The 21,085-nt window shown below is 36.4% G+C and overlaps 1 protein-coding gene across 2 annotated transcripts; it reads left to right on the forward strand.

The window, feature by feature from the left end:
- The first annotated feature begins 254 nt into the window (after window positions 1–254).
- On the forward strand, window positions 255–20,962 carry LOC129276354 (neuronal acetylcholine receptor subunit alpha-2-like). 2 transcript variants are annotated; one of them, XM_054912736.2, is made up of 8 exons: window positions 255–571; window positions 2,791–2,874; window positions 3,260–3,381; window positions 4,103–4,147; window positions 7,180–7,286; window positions 12,931–13,066; window positions 13,935–14,432; window positions 20,225–20,962. In XM_054912736.2, exons 2-8 carry the CDS (start codon window positions 2,805–2,807, stop codon window positions 20,330–20,332), a joined length of 1,086 nt encoding a protein of 361 aa, XP_054768711.2. In that variant the 5' UTR covers window positions 255–571; window positions 2,791–2,804; the 3' UTR covers window positions 20,333–20,962. The 2 variants fall into 2 exon arrangements, with proteins under 2 accessions (XP_054768711.2, XP_063965399.1); XM_064109329.1 differs by lacking the exon at window positions 255–571 and adding an exon at window positions 1,967–2,044.
- Window positions 20,963–21,085: the final 123 nt, after the last annotated feature.

The following is a 21,085-nucleotide window of genomic DNA, read 5'->3' on the forward strand; positions in this document are numbered from 1 at the left end:
TTTATTAAGTGGTGTCAAGTATAGAGCTGCTATACTTGAAATTACTTGCTGGCAGTTCAAGTTAGAGCAAAAGACACCAAAAATATAAGCAAACACAACCATGATACTCAGATTGGCATGTATAACATATTAACAACAAGAACAGGGCCAACCTAGGGGTCAGGGGCGACTGCCCCTGTATAATTTTTTAGGAAGTGAAAAAAGAGAAAAAAATGAGGAAGGGGGGAGAAGAAGGAAGGAGAAGAGTGTTAAAAGAGATATCGGAGTGAAATGAATTACTTTTGGGATTCGAACTCACCTCGACTTCCCTGGGGATGTGTGCCCCTCCCTCGAATTTAGGGGGGGGGGGGGTCACTTCGCAGCCCTTACCTTGCCGCGACAAAAATTCCTAACAAATCATGCCCCTAACAAAAACTGTGAACATTATCTACCTGCAACAAAGAAAACACTCGGTGTTAATTTCGTTGTCTCCTCCAAAGTTTTAATCCTCTCATTTGGTCAAAAAGCTATGGAAACCAACATCAGTTTGATTCACGATTGCGACACTAGCTGAATTTGAAATTTGAACCAGGTAAGTTAATTTATATTCATTTCAGTTCTTACCCATTAAAAACATATTCATAATTAACTTAACGCCTTAGCATCTAAAATACGTATTAAAACAATGTTAAACCGCCATAATAGTACTTACTATTCAAATAAAAATGTTCTTTGTGTTGATTTTAATATCACAAAATCTTCCTTGATAAGTTCTATTCAAATGAAAAAAAAATCTCATTTATAGCACTAAAGAAACTATATGTATGTTTCAACGTACCCCTGTCAAATAAATTCACCCCTTTCGAAATTGAGATGTAATGTTTAACCATCGATATAGATTACCGTAAGGCATTAGATCCAGTCCAACACTGCCAATATTAAAAAAAGCATGTCAAAATTTTTTATTTGAGAGCTTGCAAAATGTCTTAAATTATTTTTTTCTTTACTTTCTAGTTTATCATTGTAAATATATTTGTATTATTCTCTTTTTTTTGTATGTTTGTTTTTATCATCAATATTTTTGCTACATTGTTTTATCATTTTATATCTTATCCTATATTATTTTTGTTTTATCTGTATGTTTGTTTGATCATCAATATATATCTTCCTTTGTTTTTTAATGTTCTTATATTAATTTCATCAAGGGACCCCTTTTACAAGGTCTGCTTCTAAGGGGTCCCAAACCTTTCAAGTTATATTCTCTTTGCCAACCTTTGTACTAAATATTTGTATTATATCACTTGATTGGTTTGAAAAAACTTATATCACTTATTATATTTTAATTGTATTTATCAGGGGATGTGGGGTGGTTTTGAAAGCGGGGGAAGAGACGGGGGGGGGGGGGTGTAACAATACATTTTTTAACGTTTCTGTTATTCATTGAAAAATGGGAGATGAATCCCACTAGTCACTTTGATTCTGCGACCTTTGTGTAATTTGGACAAAATAAAATGTCACGAAAAGCGATAAGATTTTCATCAGTTTCATTCATACTTGCGTGGTGATCATATTGAATTCTGGTAATGACCCCCATCCCATGCACGAGATATTGCGAGATATTAAGTTTGCGATCTCAACGATATATAATATAATATAAATTTAATTTGAATCTTACGTTTTGCTTTAAATCTCGAGGGATTTTAATCTGAATCATTTAAGATTAAAAAATGAATCTGTAGGATCTAAATTGAATCTAGAATTCGATTGGTTCCTAACTACAGTCTATCTGGATTGATTTTAAACCCTGAATTTGGAGTAAATAACATTAAATCTCTCTCAAAATATAGTTGAAATATATTCCTATTTACAAATACTTATGTTAAATAGGAACCAATTTGCTTCTAACAATCTTATTTTCAGAAAGTCAAAAAGGGGGCCTAAGCTTTCGATCCTAGCAGAATCTTCGTCGGAGGCAAAATGACAAATATATAAAGTGGAACAACCATAATATAGACCACAAACAAGCTACAGCAACACTAGAAACAAGGAGACAAAAGGGGCATTAGTGAGTAGAGAAGACCAATCAGGTTAATGAAGGGGATGAAAGAAAAGGAGTAGGCAGACACAAAGGGAAGTTAGTGTAAGTAAGGCCAAGAGGGATTAAGATAATGAGGCAGGCAACATCAAACAGGATCTGGAACAAAACAGTGATAGAGGGGTGAATAACTAGAGAATTAGTGAGAGGTGGGTCAAACAGGTTACAAAGAAAGGCATAATAAACTGGTGCATAAGAGTGGGGGGAAAAGGAAAATAATGGGGAACAACTGATAATGTGCAAAAGACATATAAGTATATATGATAAAGCATTAAACAAACTAAGAGAAGAAGGTAAGTGTAAATATGTATCTATAAGTGATATGTATATAAATACATCCAAAAAAGAAATGTATATGAAAAAATATAAATACACATACGGTGTAACTGATATTGTAATCCGCTAGGTGTGACGGGAAAAAAAACATAGGACTATACAGTAGAAAAAACAAACAAACCTGTATATGTGAAAAAGAGGAAGCAAATTCCCTAAAAATGTAAAAGCAAATCTTATTTTCAAATGAAATACGGATGAGTCGATACGCTTTATTCATAAATGCGCATATAGGCTTAAATATACTTTGTACTTTATCAAACTGTTAAACAGAAATTATTCTACATTGTATTAGACAATCAGTTGAAGGGATAATATTCTAAAAAAAAATTAACATGGGTAATTTTCTAATTTAAGAAATAACATTATCTTTTTTTTTTCAGAAAGAGTCTGTGTCATGAAGTATTACTTTGGATACCTGGCCCTAGTGGGCGTGGCCTTGCTGACATGCGCAGTTGCTCAGAATAGTAAGCCAAACAATCACCGATCACTCTTCCCGAATATAGTTTGATTTTTACTTTTCCAATGCTTGGTTTGATTTATTTCTTATTTTGTTCTAATAAACTTATTCAAATATTCGGATTCATGAGAGGCGACTATTCCTACAACCGACGCATCTTTTTTTTAAATAAAAATTTGGAACTAGGATCTTATGGACTAAATACCGCAGAGACATGGATATTAAAATTTGTTGTTTATCATTAAATTATATAGGTTTATATACTTTTTACTTGAGTATTCTACTGCGCCTTGTAAAATGATTGTTATTAATGAAACCGATGTGTTTTAAGTTTCATTGTTTTGTTCATTCGTTTTCATGATTTTGGCTATCCCCCCCCCCCCCCCCCCCAGCTGGTGATTATGCTCGTTTGAGAAATTCCCTGTTTAGAGATTACAACAAAGAGCTTCTGCCTAGAATTGACACAGAGAACGATGTTGGTATGGGGATGACATTAATCAAACTGCGTGAACTGGTCAGTACAATTATTGTGAATATAATGATTGGAAATCAAGAGCAATATATATATTTGTTATTGCTATATTTATGTTTTCTTTTGCTTTTTTAAATTTGTAAAAGCTTTGTACAATTCAGCTTATGGTGCGGACAGTCTTGAAACAAAATACCATTATTATCATCATCATCATCATCATCATCATCGTCATCATCATCATCATCGTCGTCGTCATTATTATTATTATAAATTATTAATATCATTTATTACTACTATTATTGTTGTTGTTGATATTGTTACTATTATCATTATACACTGATTAATCATGGAGAATAATATCTCAATATGATAATTGCTGTTGATGGTATAGCTACATAAATTACTGATCACGTGACAGATTATAGCCAACCATTTGATGAGGATCACTATTTCATAGAAATAGATATCAACGAACGTAGAGGGCAGCAACACACGGCATATTTCGTTGGTAAGATTTCACCTAATCATCCTGAAAACTGTGAATTAGATTTATATTGATACACTTAAAAATCATTCTATAGAAACGTTTCATGAATTATACAAAGGATTGTGCATTATATGATTAAAATATTGTCGAAAAGAATATAGCAATGCCATTCGAATAGATTATTGGGCCTATCATTTATCGGAATAATATAGGATGGAGATTAGAAACGTAATAAAATAGTTTGAAAGAACTTGTTTTCTATTTATTTTCAAACAGGATATTTTCAAGGGTACCGTTGATGTGAACGCCTGGCTGGATATGGTACGTAGCTTTACATCGGGGGAGCGTTTCATCAACATTTTTGTCCGACAAGTTGTCAGATCTGGGCCCCGTCTTACAAAGAGTTACAATTGATCCGATCAATCGTAACTCAATGGAAATCCATCAGTGTCATAATTTTTTTCTACGAAAAATTTGCACAAGGTCCTATGTATGCAAAAAGAAGCACAGTGAATTTTCTAGAAAACAATGAATGCATGAATATATATTATAGTTAGAAAATATTTTGAACAAACATGCATAATAAATGTTGACGTTGCTGGCCGTCCATAGTTGCGATTGTAAGACGGGGCCCTGACATCTTTCCTAGATTTTGATTGGCTGATAAGCAATGTTACTATGGTAACTGTCGGATAAAATGGGACTTGTCTGATAAAACGTCTGACAAGTCCTTTCATGAAACGCTCCCCTGGATATCGCATCGGGTCGGACAATCGCGTAACCCGACCATTTTAGAAGAGGCCTGGGCCCCCTAAATGGCCGAAAGATCTGGGGAGCGTTCCATCAACATTTTCGTCCGACAGGTTATCAGATCTGACAATCTTTCTTTATTCTGATTGGCCAGAAGCACTGTTACTATGGTAACTGTTGGATAATTTAGGACTTGTCGGATAAAACGTCTGACAAGTCCTTTCATGAAACGCTCCCAAGTTCTAGATTACCCGCTCTTTTGTATATTTTGACTGATAATTTTCACAAAGCTTCGGGTAGACCGGACGTGATATTAACCCGATGTAATGGAATAAGCCCTAGGATAATTATGAAGCGAGACTATAATTCTGTCAGGTTTATAGTAATTTGCAGGGGCGTCCATCCATTTTTCAGATTGGGGGGGGGGGGCGAAATCATTAACGTTCCAAAGGCGCTCGATCGTACAAAACACCCACACACACACACACACATACATATATATATATATATATATATTATATATATATACACACACACACACACACACGCACATATATATATATACACTCTTAAAAACGTTGGGCAACATACGGTCCACACAACAATTGGTTAAAACTTTATCAAATTCTGAGTAGCTTTAAACCAATAATGTGTGCTTTTGGTGAAAACTACACAGTATTGGTTGAAAACTACCCAGAGTTGGATAATGTTTTAACCAATTGTTGTGTGGACCGTATGTTGCCCAACGTTTTTAAGAGTGTATATATATATGTATATATCTATATATTTGTATGACTCATGAGACACAGACACGTATCTCACTACACAGATAGTACGAGTGCCGAGAGTGAGCTCAAATTTCTTTATATTCTGAGCTGAAAACTTGATATTCTAAGCATTTGTGGTACCAATGATTAAGATTTGTATCTAAAAGAGAATAGATGCGAGCGCGAAGCGCGAGCTGAAAATTTTGATATTTCGATCTGAAAAAATGACAGTTTACTGGACGTTTTTGATAAAGAACAAGCTATATATCCAAGAAAAGATGATTGCAAATTGAAGCAGTTCTTTTGAGGCTTAGAACTGAAAATGGGACATTTACATTCACCAATTTAATCATGAAAAGTATGGGTTTTTGCTACAGAAATGATGCGAGCGCGAAGCGCGAGCTGAAAATTTTTATATTCCAATCTGAAAAGCGGACATTTTGAGCACGATTTTAAATAAAGAACGAGTTGTGTATCTCAATCTCGCTTGCTGAACATTACAATCTTGTTTTTTTTTAATGCATATCCGGAATTATTGGGGGGGCAAAATGATATGTTTGCCCCCCCAATATTTTCATTGGTGGGGCGATCGCCCCCCCCCTGCCCCCCCCCCCCAGGATCGACGCCTCTGGTAATTTGGGATACAATCATTTAGTCTATCTCTCAGACAAGCAATGATATATGGAAACTTAACATTTGAGATCATAAATATCGCTCTATCCAATAGTTTGCTGCACTTTAATTTGAGTGCACCAATATATAGTTTCCGCAATGCAGCCTCTACGCATATGGGCGCTTTCTGGAACGTTGAAAATGTATTGAAAATCTTTGGCAAATCACAATGAACAGGCTAAAGGTTTTTCTGTTAACCGGCACAGGGAGAACAGATCGTCTTAAGATTCGGAGCTGACGAAAAAATGCAAATATATCGTTTGTTCACTGCACTCTAAGAATACTGAGTAAAATTTTACCCAATATTGGGCAAAAAGGGAACATGCATGTTTGCTGGGTATATCTTTTTACCCCATATTGGGCTATTTCAACGCAACATTGCGTAAAATTTACAAAATCTTTTTACCCAACCAACATGCATGTTCCCATTTTACCCAATATTGGGTAAACCTATTTTTTTTAGAGAGTGCTGTTTTGATTCACCGATTTTCGACAAAGGTTGCTTTGTTTTGAAGGAATTCTCAACGTTCCAGAAAGCGTCTGCTTAGTGGTTGCGAAAAGTCCCTATATACAGGTCTACAACGTCACAAAGACATTGACTCGTATTCTGAAGTCAGGTAAACCATGGTCTAACTCTGTGCTAAAATTATGGGAAGCCAAAAGTGTCAAAATTTGTATTAAGTTGTACGTTTCTTATATTTACTGCGCTCTTTCCTGATTCATCAGTGGTGAAGACGATCATCTATACTTCTTAGACAATAATATTGTGAATAATTTGAGAGCCAAACGAGCTGAAATATGATATCTCTACTGTTAGTGATTTATGTAACAATTGGCTTTCCATACTTAAACCACAACTTTAAACCAGATAATTGTCTAGGAAGTATAAATAGATGATTGTCTTCACCATCGATGAATCAAGAAAGAGCACAGTAAACATAAGAAACATATACAACTTAATAAAAATATTGACACTTTTGGCTTCCCATAATTTTAGCACAGAGTTAGACCATGGTCTACGTTCAACCTGACTTCAGAATACGGGCCAATTAAGGACAATAGTGAACATGGCGAATTGTAGACGTGATCACTTTTAATAATTTAGGTAATATCAATAAAGGATTATTAATCTGTGTGGTTAATCGGTTTAATCACTTCATACAGGGTTGGAATGATCCGAGATTATCATGGAATCCCGCAGATTTTGGAAACATCACCGAGTTTCATATCCGACCATCTGAGATATGGGTACCTGACATATCGCTTTACAGGTACCCTTAAGTTTAATCTTATTCTCTTTCCTTTTCTCACCAAATCCCATTCATAAAAGGTGTTTTCAGCATATTCAATTTTCAAGATCCGCAGATAAAGCGTGTTCCTTATTATTTTCGCGGTGTAAATATTTTCTATAACCATAGTCATACGCATATTTATTCCTGGGGCAACATGCATAATATTTTTTTTTTAAAGAAACTCAAAAGTGAGCGAGCGAAGCGACCGAGATTGTCATTGGGACACTTTTGCATTTTCTAAAGAAAAATTGAAGGATTTTGTGCACACTTGATAAATTTGTGAAAATTTTCAGTAAAAAAAGTTTCCGAATTCTGGAAACCCGCGGCCACGTCTATAACCCCCTTCAAACCAATATTTTGAGATAGAGCAAATCTGTTCCTTATGCTACAGCCACCACATAATTATGGAACACGGCTCCAGACCTATAAATCTTATATCGATCGGTTTGAAGGCGGTTTCGTTGGTGTGACTGTAGCATGCAAGGAATCTTCATCACCGGCGAATGAGAGGGGGGTCGGGAGGGGGAGGGACTTGAAGGATTGTGTTTGGCAAGGAGAAAAGTTATACCCCTTTCACACTGAACCCAATTATGCGGATAATATCCGCATAATTTGGTTGTAAAATCGGAGCAGGACCAGAGTTATCCGCATTATTTCGATGCTGCAATTATCCGCATAATAGCAGCATCGGGACCAGATTTTGGCTTTGTGCACGCATTTCCAAAGTAATGCGGATAATTGCCATGGTGCGGTCACAAAAGGTCACCCTTTTCCAACACAACCCAATCTTCTTCTTCTGTATCCTTCCTCCGCTGTATCGGAGATCCGCAGTTTAATACTGCATTAACATTAGCGTTACATATTTTGATGTGAGAGTAAGGTAGATCGAGAGAGGTGAATCTTATGCAAGAAATTTAAGACAAGTAGGTTGAGGTCGTTTCTGGAGGAATCTGCTAATTCGACGTCAGGAAGAAACAGGACGGAAGCGGTAAATTGTTGAGGTTCTTGATCATTGAAATGCACAGAAAAATACTGCAGTTCCTCGTCTTCTTTTATTAAGTTTAGAAGGGTTTTCCTGTGTGTGCTAAATGCTGGGCATTCTCCAACAAAATGTACAACACTTTCCAGTTCGGAGTGGCAGAACTTGCAGAACTTGCAGAACTCGCAGAACTTGCAGGACTAATCGGAGGGGGTGTGTGCAGTTGCCATGACAATAAAATCCGCCTTTTTCAGGGGAGCGTTTCATGAAAGGACTTGTCGGACGTTTTATCCGACAAGTCCCACTTTATCGGACAGTTACCATAGTAACAGTACCTCTCAGCCAATCAACATCAGAGAAAGATGTCAGATCTGACAATTTGTCGGATGAAAATGTTGATGAAACACTCCCCTGGTCGCGCGCTCGTAAAAAATAGTGAGGATTTTTTTCGGAGTTTGTGAATGCAATTTTTGTTGAATTAAAGGCGGATAATTGGAGGATGGGTTTGTGAAAGGGGTATTAAAAAGGGAACAAAAAACGTTTAAAGTATACATCCAAAGAAAATTCACGAAAGTGATAATTATAGACAAATTATATATGAATGGAAAGGTCTTGTCTTTTTATACACAAATATGTCACTAAAAAGTCTTATTGATGTCGTGGAAATGCAAGAAATGAAATTATTAGAGACCCTTCTCAGCCCCCCAGCCGCCCCCAGACCGACAGTTCACGCAGTGAAAGCAGTCGAGAATAATGACGTCACACAATCATCGAGCTCATTATCCCTCTGTGCATAATACACTGAATCACCTTACTGACCTCTTCAATATCTTCCGAATTTACCGTTTTCTTCATGTAATGTGACATCCGAATTCTGTTTTCGACAACTTCAGACTATAAGGGAACCAGAACTGTGTTATTTTGCCCGTTTTTTATTGAATTGTGAACTGGAAAGATCGATTTTGTCCACTCGACAGTCTTCGTTGTGTTGCTCTACTAACTATTGAAAAACTCCAAGCTGCACGGTCCCATTCACTTGCTCCCGATGCATGTTGCAGGCTACGCTGTTTGATCCAGTCAAAAGTCAAGGTAAGCATGTTTGGAAACTGTACTTGTTCTGACGATGCATTCAGGTCAGATGACAGATACAGATCTGATATAAGTTTAGAATCATGCATTTTGGCATAACTACTATTAAAATTAAAAAGTTTTTATTTTAGAAATAATGTTTTTGCACAATTCCACCCAAGGGTTCATTACATGCCGCCACGCACAGAAAAATCAAGCCATAGAAGTCGTGTGTTGTGGACCCAAGAAGTGAGATCCCAGACGCCTCCAGGCTAAGCACGCGCGACCCACTAGTTAGAAATCCACTGCCAAACGCGGTTCGTGGTGCGAGGTTAGTATACTTAATACGTGTGAGTGGCACAATTCCAGCAGATTTTTTCTACAGATTTCTAAAACTGGTCAGGACTCAGGCAGGCGATTAAATTATTTAGGAGCACTGAGTGGTATGGACCATGGCTGAAAATCTGCTGTTTCAGAGGAATGTTTAAGTTTTTATTATACACAGAATTATATCACCATGATGCCGATGTCATGAAGCCAGACAAATTTTCAGCAGTGATTACCCTGATTCCTGGCCAAAATCACTCACACGTATTGCGAGGTTAGTATTAGTATACTACTAGTACGTATTGCGAGGTTAGTATTAGTATACTAACCACGAACCGCGTTTGGCAGTGGATTTCTAACTAGTGGGTCGCGCGTGCTGGGATCTCACTTCTTGGGTCCACGACTTCTATGGCTTGAATTTTCTGTGCGCGCCGGCATGTAATGAACCCTTGGGTGGGCCAAAATTAGAGTCTGGTGTTTCTTTCTGATTAGAGTGTTGCTGCATATATGTATGCGTAATGCCTTCAACAATGAAGATAAATGCAATCTTTGTAATGACACAGAGACTCAGAGAGCACCGTACCTCAAGTGATGTTCGTGTAGTCTCCACTTCACTACTGGAGTACTGCTACAGCCTACACTACGCTACACACCTACCCGGGTAGGTGTGGCGTACATGTACGGTAGTGTAGCGGTAGTGAAGTGGAGTGGGGCCTACACAAACATCACTTGAGGTAGAGCACCAGTGTTCTGAGTGGAACTTTTCAGGTGTCTAAACCTACTATCATTTGTTGTTGACCGGGAATTACATGCCACCGCACGTTATCAATCATCACGATAATTAAATTCATACTTTGATTTGATTATTTAAACTATTTCTTTTTTTCTCTCTTCTACACACAGATCTACACACTTGCTGACTCTGGTGACTTCTGGTCTCTGCTTGCTACCTCAATCAGGGAGATTCCATCATGTCCTTTTACTATGATTTGGGTATAGCCATTTCTTTCTTCACTCTTTCCAGGACCTACGGTTTGCAAGTCGTGGACTGATAATGATACAAAAGAAAATTTTTCTTTATCAATCTTGGAAACAATTTTGAGCACAGTTTTGGAGAGAACTAAGAAATTTGACTTGGACAGGAATACAGCTTGTCAAAAATAATAACACACAATTTAAACGAAAGAACAATTTTAATGTTACTAGGGTATTTTGCGAGAAATGTTATACTCAATCACACGTCCCAAATCAAGGGTAAGTCCTTTGATTAAACATGTAGTTGAATTGCGATTGCAACTCGACCTTATTACGCTTGAATTTGAATTTAAGACTTACGCTTGATTTGCAATTGAACATAAGTTTCTTGCAGTGCCCCATAATTATGTTTTGTTATCAGATATTTAACTTGCTGATTTTTCTCGAAAGGTATAATATATTTGTCCTTTTAAACGGTATTTGAATATGGGTACGCCTTTTATTTGTTTTCCACAATATTTATTGCATGTATGAACAGAAGTGAAATATTTATTGTGAAGCACTGTGAATGTTGTGTGATGGTTCATCGTTTTTGTTATAAGACTGAAAGCCTGGTGGATGTGAGGAAGTGGCCTGGATGAAAGAAAAGTGAGCATGTGTCCAATTACTGATTTGCATATTCTAAGACAATTTTGTTTCTGGATAAATTTTGCTATGCATTTCCTACATTAAGAGTAAAGGAGAAGTCCACGCAATCAAAAATTCATTTGAATTTAAAGAAAAATAACAAGATATTGCAGGAAATTTCATAAAAACTTTGATTCAAATTTATATAATTACTATTTTAACAGTTCCGTAAATATAACCTATTGTGATCAGATGAAGAGTTTCCTATATCGTCAAATCTGCAAAGAATAAAAAACAAAATGCCACAAAAAATAGAAACGAATGTGATGTGAGTGACAACTCTAATTTGCATATCATTGTTTTGTGTATATGACTGTTTTGAGTAAAAACAACAAGGGAAATTACTCTATTCAAATAATTTTTAGTTGATGTGGACTTGACTTTTAACTCTACCCCTCCCATCCCAAATAAGAGTAGAAATAATCTAATCAAGAACTTGAAAATCAAAAGCAGCAATTAAGAAGCAAGATTTGATAAATACAGGTCTGAATAGAATTTCACAAGAAAATAAAAAGAGAAAAAAAAGATGGGTAGGGACGGGGAAGGAATAAAAAAAAAAATACCCAGAAAAAAAATCCGAGTTAACGTTTCGAACCAGGGTCCTCGCACATGACAAAACAATGGCCAACGCATTTGGCCACAGACCATCGCCCTAACTGAGAGGCATTTTTAAGATATATGAAAGAAAGTCCGCTCGCCGCTGTTTCCTAATAATGCTTCGGCAATTCAACTGCAATTTCAGTCATTTCGCGATGGATATTGCCGTGTTTTTTTTGTGGTTCCTGACTTTGCTACTTAATGAAATTTCATAATTTTTGTTCAGTCATAAAGAAGAATGTCTATGCTTTATATTGACTATAACATTAATGTGACGCAAGTGTGATTTCTACGTGAAAATATGCTTTGTTTATTCACATATATTTCTTGAAAAAAAAAAAAAAATCTAAGCTAAATATCGGTTACCAAAATACGTTAAATGTGCACTTTTTTCACTGTTCAGTAAATTCAAACTTTTATCTATAAGACCAATCTTAAGAGGAATAAACAATTCTAAGAGCAAAAAACGCTGATTGGAAAGATCGTCTCAAATGGGCTGCGAGTGTCAGCTCAGCTGCTCACTGCTCATTGTGTGACGTCACTCAGCTGGAGCTCGCAAGAGGACCGGTGGAAGGCAGAAATATGGCATGAAAATAAATCATTTTTGAGAGCTGATTTCTGCAATCTCTGATCACTATTTTGAAAAGTGAAGTTATATATCTGATTAGTAATACTTCCCCTTTACAATGATGACCACATAAAGTCATTATAAAATACTTTTGATTCTTTGGATGTATACTTTAAAGCAAATTTCTTAGCTAAAGTATGCGCTCTAATGATTTACGTCAACTATTATTCATAAAATTTTACAGGAAACAGGATATGATAAAAACTTTGATATAGTGACAATCTTTTGTTGATACGCATATAGCTATTCATGTATTTTTTTGTGATTTTTTCCTTATTCATCTATTAGACAATAAATTCATTCATTTATTGTTTTAATGATGTTCATCTTGAGATCTGTCTTATATACTTCGTTCTATACAGCGACTCACCGCTGAATGGCTTAGTGACAGAAGCTTCTGCTGTTGTATACGATATGGGCGGGATATTCTACTTTCCTCCCTTGCAGCTGGAATCGACTTGTACTATGGATTTGAAAGACTACCCCTACGATCAACATGTAAACCAAATTCATTATGTTTGGACCCTGTTTCACAAACTTAGGTGCACACACATGCTGATGTCAATGTTGATTGACATTATACTAAATGATAATGTTTAAGATTGGTTTTATATAAAGGGGGCGATTTTATTCAGTGAGAAAAAAGGGAAGGAGGCGATTTAAAAAATCCGTGAGAAAAAAGAAGAATGAGCCTAAAAGAGCCAAAAATAGAAGATATCGAAAAGAGAAGTCTGGGTCAAGGACATTCACCATATTTTTGTATTGAGAATAAACATCATCCATCGGTCGTCAAAATCCAAGGTGCTGCCCATGCATTTGCGTTATGCGCCAACAAAGTTGAGGCGGCATAGCACGGCATGTGTGAAAAAAAAAAAATTCTTAAAAAGTCCTGAGCGAGCGGACAAAAATTTTGACCCTTTTAAAATGAAAATCTATTTTTGTGATACATTTCAATGACATACCAATATGATGTGGAAGAGGTTCATCGTGGTGAAGGATTGAGTAGAAGAAATAACCAGTTGTCTCACGATGTATCAAACCAAATTAATACTCAGAAAGTATATTAGGCCTATACCTTTTTCCTTTCGGTTTTTGTTTTTCCTTTTTTTTCTTCTATATTTTCTTGGTCGAGGAGTTCATCAAGTTATTTTTTGTGGGGGGGGGGGGGGGTGGCTCCAAAGCCCCACCCCATCTAAACGCCAGGGGTTCCGCCCCTGATTTGTAAGGACGCGGAACTGTAATTCATTCGATAAGATATCATGTATTTTGCCTATAAAGACATATAGCGATACATTACGATATAATTTTATATCATGTCAAGACAACTAAAAAAAAGGGCGTGCTTCTCTTTTAATTGCTACTATAGGAATGCAGAATGAAGTTCGGATCATGGTCCTATTTAAACACTACAATAACCGTTTATCCGATAGAGGACACCATCGACTTGTCAGAGACTACTCCGAATGAGCATCCGATCTGGGAGATCGTCGACTCAAAGGTCACGCGTGAGGCGTATACCTACCGGTGCTGTCCTGGTGAGTTTTACGACAGTGTTACGTTCTCCGTATTGGTACGTCGACGAGAGACACACGGCCGTATCGCCTCCTCTGTCATCACGACATGGCTCATCCTCGTCGTCTTCCTGATCGGACCGTCGTCGGCTGGGAAACGGATCATATTCGCAGGGCTCATCTTTGTCGCATTGGTGGTGCTCTCTGCAGCTGTTAGTGCCGAGGTTCCCGCCTATTCGATGACCAGGCTTGGTCGGTTCATCATCGGCGGAATGCTCATCGTCGCTCTCGTCAGTATTTACAATGGCCTCATCTACCGCTGCTACCCCAGGGAGAAGCCAGGGCAGCTTACTGTAAGGAAAAAAAAAACAATTTATTAATATCTCAACCTTCTCCTAACTAACAGCAGTTACTTTGGTATCTATGCATAATGAAAATGCAAAAAATTAATATGGGTTCATGTGATTATTTTTTTTCTACGGGACTTCAAAGTCGCCGTATTTGAATGATATAAAATGTTGCGCAATCAAGAGAAGTATGTCTCTCTTAGACCTCACGAATTCACCAAATGAGTTTATATCATCTTTACTCTGTAGATATCGCATCAGACTTCATTTTTTCAGGATATGTAACTAAGTAGATACCAAAGTAAGATTTTTATTTATTTATTTATTTCAATATATTTAACCAGGGTAGCCCACTCAGCAATAAACTGGTCTCCCGTGGGGCCCTGGAATACATGATAAAAACAAGTATAAAAACATTTAAATACATATGAAATATACACAGAAATATTCTAAATAACTTAATAATATCATAACAGAAAACAGAGTAGCAAGCATACGGCATCCTTAAAAACATGATACTAATTAACAAATTACATACAAAGCAATGTACATGTATATAGATAAAATAAATTAGATAGACATAGAAAAGTTGATTTCAAATTAAAAGGCAAAAATAAAATTTAAAATTTAAAAAGATGCACTTTCAGTTTCTGTTTAAAGATTGATAGAGATTTTGACTGTTTCAAATTAAATGGCAAGTTGTTCCAAAGTAAAATCGCTGAGTAAGATAAAGAGTGTTTAAAAATTTCGGTATGAGTTTTTGGGGTGATCAAATTATCTTTTGCTGCATATCTAGTGTTAAAACAATGAGAATCACTTGCAAAAGTAAACACATTACGATAGAATTCCGATGACAGACCATTGATACATCTATACATAAAAATACACTTGAAATAGGTAACGCGATCGTTGAAGGGGAGCCATTGGAGTTCACGAAACATTTCTTTTGAGGGGGTATAAAAATTACATTTTAGGATTAATCTAGCCGCTCTTTTTTGAAGTTTGATTATACGATCTGTGTGCATATTGAAACGCAACCCCCAGATTTCACAGCAATAATCAAGGTGTGATTGGACTAAACATAGGTATAGAGTCTTGAGGGTATTTTGGTCAACATAAGGCCTAACCCTTCTTAGCATACTTAGGCTGGCATACACCTTTTTACATACATTATTAACTTGGTATGACCAAGATAGGTGTTGATCAATTATGACTCCAAGACATTTTATCGTTGTACACCGTTCTATAATTTCTCCATTAAATTTGATAATTACATTTTCCATAGAAATATTAGATAGCTTTTGGGGTGTCCCTATTAACATAAACTTTGTTTTATCCGTGTTAAGTTTTAGTTTATTTACGTTTAACCATTCTTTTAAGGAACTCATATCATCTTGAAGCTTATATTGAATATCTTGTGCAGACGTACTGTGAACATATAATGTGGTGTCGTCTGCGTACATGGTAATACTACAATATTTCAGGGTATGAACCAAATCGTCGATGTATATTAAGAAAAGGAGCGGCCCAAGGACGGACCCTTGTGGTACTCCTAGCGAAACAGATTGCTCATCTGAGAGAGTGCCTCGTACAGCTACTCTTTGGGTTCTATCATTGAGATAAGAATTAAACTAATATCTTTTAATTGGCAAAACCTTGTCTATTTGGAGTCAGCAGCGGCCTCATTTGACAGGAATGGTGCATAAAATTCCAAAATACAAATCTTTAAAAGACGTGAATCTACTCAAAAATAAAAAAAGTTTATTTTAAGCTGCACTTTATTCAAAATCCATGTCATTTTCATTAAATTCGGCAAAATTGTAGAGGAATGCATTGCAAAGGTGTAGGAAAGTTAAAAATATGGGGTCCATGTGCTCGTTTTTAAAATATCAGTGTCCAAAGTGTTGCGAGTTGGCTTGGAACAGCCCAAAATACGCCGAAAACGTGCAAAAGTCTTATAATACCGTCCAAACTGTCTAAAATACGAATGGTTCCGTAGTTTTGCTCCCAAACATTCAAAATCCATGTCTATTTCCTCATACTCTTCATATTTGTAGAGGAATACATTTTGAAGACGTTAAAACATTAAAAATATGGGGTCCATGTGCTCGTTTTCAAATTATAGTTGGCTTGAAACAGCCCAAAAATGCGCTGATAACAAGCAAAATACCGTCTAAAAAGCAAAATAATGGTTCAGTAGTCTTGCTCCCAAACATTGAAAATTCATGTAATTTTGCGCATAGATACTTAAGCACCTGTATATTCCAAATATGCAAAAATTAACATGGGTCCATGTGCTTGATTTTTTTCTATAGAGCTTCAAAGTTCACCCAAATGGATGTTCGTAAGAATTGAGCATTCAAAAGAATTTGGCATTTTTAGACCTCACAAGATCACAGCAATGGGTTTAAAGCTCTATTACTCAGTCAAATTCCATGAAAGTTTCATCAAATTTTGTAATATAATTAATAAGTGTATCCTTAAGATGGATAATGTATTTATATTGCTATTAATTGTTTGCTCTTTTAAGTCTAGCAGCACTCTCAGTTCCTAGAAATTGCGCGAAAGATAACAAAAGCTCAAAAATGTGAAATTTCAATAACAAACTTGAGAAGTACAAGAAATTATGCACTTTATTCAAAATCCATGTCATTTTCACCAAACTTTGCAAAGTTGTAGAGAAAGGTATACCTAAGAGGTGCAAACATAAAAAAATATGGGTTCAATGCTCGTTTTCAATCTATCAGCACTTTTATTAGAGCAAATGTGCTTTTTAAAACAACCCAAAAAGCACAAAAAGCTTTGTATAAATATGTTTGTGAGAAAAAATTCCAAACCACTCTACCATTCAATTCAAACTCGGGGTTATATTCGTTATACTTTGCAGCACTACAGAGTAAGTATTTTGAAATTGTAGAAGAATTTGAAGAAGAAAAAGGTCCATATGGAATAATTCCAGTTTGTTAGCTTCATAAAAAACACATCGGATTTGCAGTTAGTGCACATAAGGAGAAATATCAGCTCATACCAAAAGCTGATTAATCACCTGTTCATCCATTGTGACGTCAGCGCGCGGAGTGTAACATATGCGCAGATCACAATGCGCACAAACATAACTGTGGATCGTCCTTAATATACTATTATATAACTCAAACGAAGATTCTTGCCATCTGATTGGTTGAAAGGTGTTCAATATTTGGTCCATTGTTTACTCCGTGCATTTTGTAATTTTCCATTGCACGGTGACCATGCATTTTTTATTTTTCCATTGCACGGTACGCGCGCTAGCGCTCCCTCAGTATAATCATGTGTATGTCTACTTACCTTAGGGTGTATGTGTGTGTGTGTGTGTTTGCGCGCATGAAGTTAGCGCAGATCAAACTGACTGTGCGCGCTCGACTCAGATCCATGAAGCAATGCGCGTCACAAACATGAAAGCAAAGGGCTGATGAGCTGTCGATACATGGTGTAATCCACCGACTAGCAATTATCAGAGAAAAGGAGTTGCTGGAAATAGGCCAACCTAATCTTTATCTTTTTTATTCCTTTTTTACATTTTTAAAAAAACTTTGTAACTTATATGAGTTATATAAAACAAATAATGAATGTAAATATTTGTGCAATGGAAAGAATATTTACATTCGATGAAAGATTAAAAGTTCCATCCAACTCGGCTAACGCCTCGTTGAATGGAACTTTACATCTTTCATCTCATGAAAATATTCTTCCCATTGCACGCATACACATTCATTATTTGTATATTATACAACACATGGATAGATCCTTGACAGCTGATTGGATGTTATATAACTCAAACGAAGATTCTTGCCATCTGATTGGTTGAAAGGTGTTCAATATTTGGTCCATTATACTGCGTGCATTTTGTAATTTTCCATTGCACGGTGACCATGCATTTTTTATTTTTCCATTGCACGGTACGCGCGCTAGCGCTCCCTCAGTATAATCATGTGTATGTCTACTTACCTTTTTGTGTATGTGTGTGTGTGTGTGTTTGCGCGCATGAAGTTAGCGCAGATCAAACTGACTGTGCGCGCTCGACTCAGATCATGAAGCAATGCGCGTCACAAACATGAAAGCAAAGGGCTGATGAGCTGTCGATACATGGTGTAATCCACCGACTAGCAATTATCAGAGAAAAGGAGTTGCTGGAAATAGGCCAACCTAATCTTTATCTTTTTTATTCCTTTTTTACATTTTTAAAAACTTTGTAACTTATATGAGTTATATAAAACAAATAATGAATGTAAATATTTGTGCAATGGAAAGAATATTTACATTCGATGAAAGATTAAAAGTTCCATTCAACTCGGCTAACGCCTCGTTGAATGGAACTTTACATCTTTCATCTCATGAAAATATTCTTCCCATTGCACGCATACACATTCATTATTTGTATAAAAGCGTGTCACATGACATTCAGAGGAATCAGCTATAGCACGCTAAGATATGCTAGCCGTGCTATAGTCGACTATTGCACGCTCGTGCTATAGTCGACTATAGCACGCAGAAGTAAATGAGCCAGCGCTGCAAGATCCCTGGGCACACTGAACCCATGGACATGCCCCGTACACGTTAAGTGAATTAGCGGTATAAGCGCATAATTATATACGTAATCACGTCTTCGTATCTCTGACCGATGTACGTAGCACTGCGCTTACACGTTGCTAAGCTGAACACAATGCGCGTACGTACGTTGCTAAGCTGATTATTCCCAGGGTACGGCTGCTTACCTTCTGGATTTCCTTCTTGATTTTATGGAATTCTTTAACAAATTGGACTTCATGGATCTATGACTTTATGGATCTATGTTGAAAGTACACTTGACTCTCCTGGGATTACTGGAGTAAATCTACTCGACGCTCAAAAGACAACATTGTAAGCAAAATAAGACCTAACGCGCATTAGTCATAGACTAGACCTATAGATCTAGCCTATCTCGATCTAGTCGAAACTGTAAGCTATCGGTGTTGTATAAAACAAATATTCAATGTTGTATTCGTGCGTTGTTCCGAATATTACATTCGTTGCAAGTTGAAACAGTCTATTCAACTCCGCTTCGCGTCGTTGAATAGACTGTTTCAATTTGCACACTCATGCAATATTCGGAACGATCGCACTCATCAACATTGAATATTTGTATAATAATAAACAAATATATCAGGCTTTGAGAAAGTATAGTGGAATTATTTATCCAAGGTTGGTCTGGCAATTACTATTTTTCCCAGGGAGAGAGAGCGCGCGCTGGCCGGTGCGCCCGAGAGTTTAGCTAGATATCCAGTTTTGTGAAATAATGACGTCAGAATATTGGTATATCCAAAATTATATTTTGGATCAAAAATTTGTAAGCTCAGCGCATAGATTTTGGTTCTGAATTATTAAAAGTAGGATATAAAACAAATATATCAGGCGTTTCATTTGAAAGCATAGTGGGAATTATTAATACTCGGTTGGACTGGCAAAACTATTATTTTTCCCTCGGGGCTTCGCCCCTCGGGAAAAATAGTAATTGCCAGACCAACCTTGGATAAATAATTCCACTATACTTTCTCAAAGCCTGATATATTTGTTTACTAAACTAACTCAAAGCCTGGTATATTTGGAAACAATTGTGTTCCAAAATTCTAGATTTCAATCGAAAACTTCATCTTTGATTATGAGAAATCTATGTACCGTCTAAATGACAGAAACTCTAACCTTGAACGCTACTCACCTATGGTCTCATGTGGTCTAACAAGCTTCTCATCTTGTATTCTATCCCTTTGGTCATTTCTTTGCAGGAAGGGGACGGTTCAACTCGATCACGGACCATCGTCATCGTCGATGTCGCGGCTTTCGTTTGTACTGCCATCATCCTCGGCATTTCGACAGGCGCCCTCTTTGTCTAAAAGCAATCCAGAGTTCGAGTGTAATTTGCCGGTCATGATCGGAATATGAAATTCTATTATTATGTTGGAATCAGTGACGTAATTGGTAGGGTATCATAATGAAGTAAGGAGTTTTCATTATAAACAACAAATAAATAATTTTCAATCGTTGGTGGAATTTGGATGGTCAATTGGATATTTTATTGGCTGCTATAATTATCTTACTTCTTGCGATATGATGCATTTTGTTTGTGATTCTCGTACTGTATCCTCTGTCCATATTTCGACATTCCATTTTTGAAAGCAAGAATGATAGAATATGAATATCAATCATAATTATAGATACATTGAGGTCTTTTGAGGATCTTTATACTTTGGCATATTTGCAGAGAACTTTCCCGCATGTTAACTATTTCTTATCACGTTATGTAGAAAATTTTGAGATTATCCTACAATAATTATTAAGGATGAAGTCCATGCAAATAACATTGTACTTTGGGAAAATGTTAAATTGGCATCTTTTTTGTTTTATGATAGCCACAATGTATAAGCTAACTGTTCATTGATTAGTAAATTGTAGAATTCTTTTATGCATCATCACTTTTCGCCATCGTAAATCGAATAAACTGAAAGGACTAACTTAATCATTAATTTTGTGAACTTTGTTAGACTGAAATGTATGGAATTCTAAACAGGAATAACTTGTAAATGAGAACTGTGTACGTTTTGTGATATACATGTAGGTGTGTTAAATGTCAAGCCGCATCGCGATTG

Source organism: Lytechinus pictus, chromosome 14 (assembly GCF_037042905.1).
Source record: "Lytechinus pictus isolate F3 Inbred chromosome 14, Lp3.0, whole genome shotgun sequence".
NCBI classification, from domain to species: Eukaryota; Metazoa; Echinodermata; class Echinoidea; order Temnopleuroida; family Toxopneustidae; genus Lytechinus; species Lytechinus pictus.

Bases quoted from the DNA above. Each gene is read 5' to 3' on its own strand.
- LOC129276354 (XM_054912736.2), top strand. From the start codon at position 2,805: ATGAAGTATTACTTTGGATACCTGGCCCTAGTGGGCGTGGCCTTGCTG. The intron at 4,148-7,179 runs GTACGTAGCTTT...CACTTCATACAG, and splicing joins TGAACGCCTGGCTGGATATG to GGTTGGAATGATCCGAGATT. The intron at 13,067-13,934 runs GTAAACCAAATT...TTGCTACTATAG, and splicing joins ACTACCCCTACGATCAACAT to GAATGCAGAATGAAGTTCGG.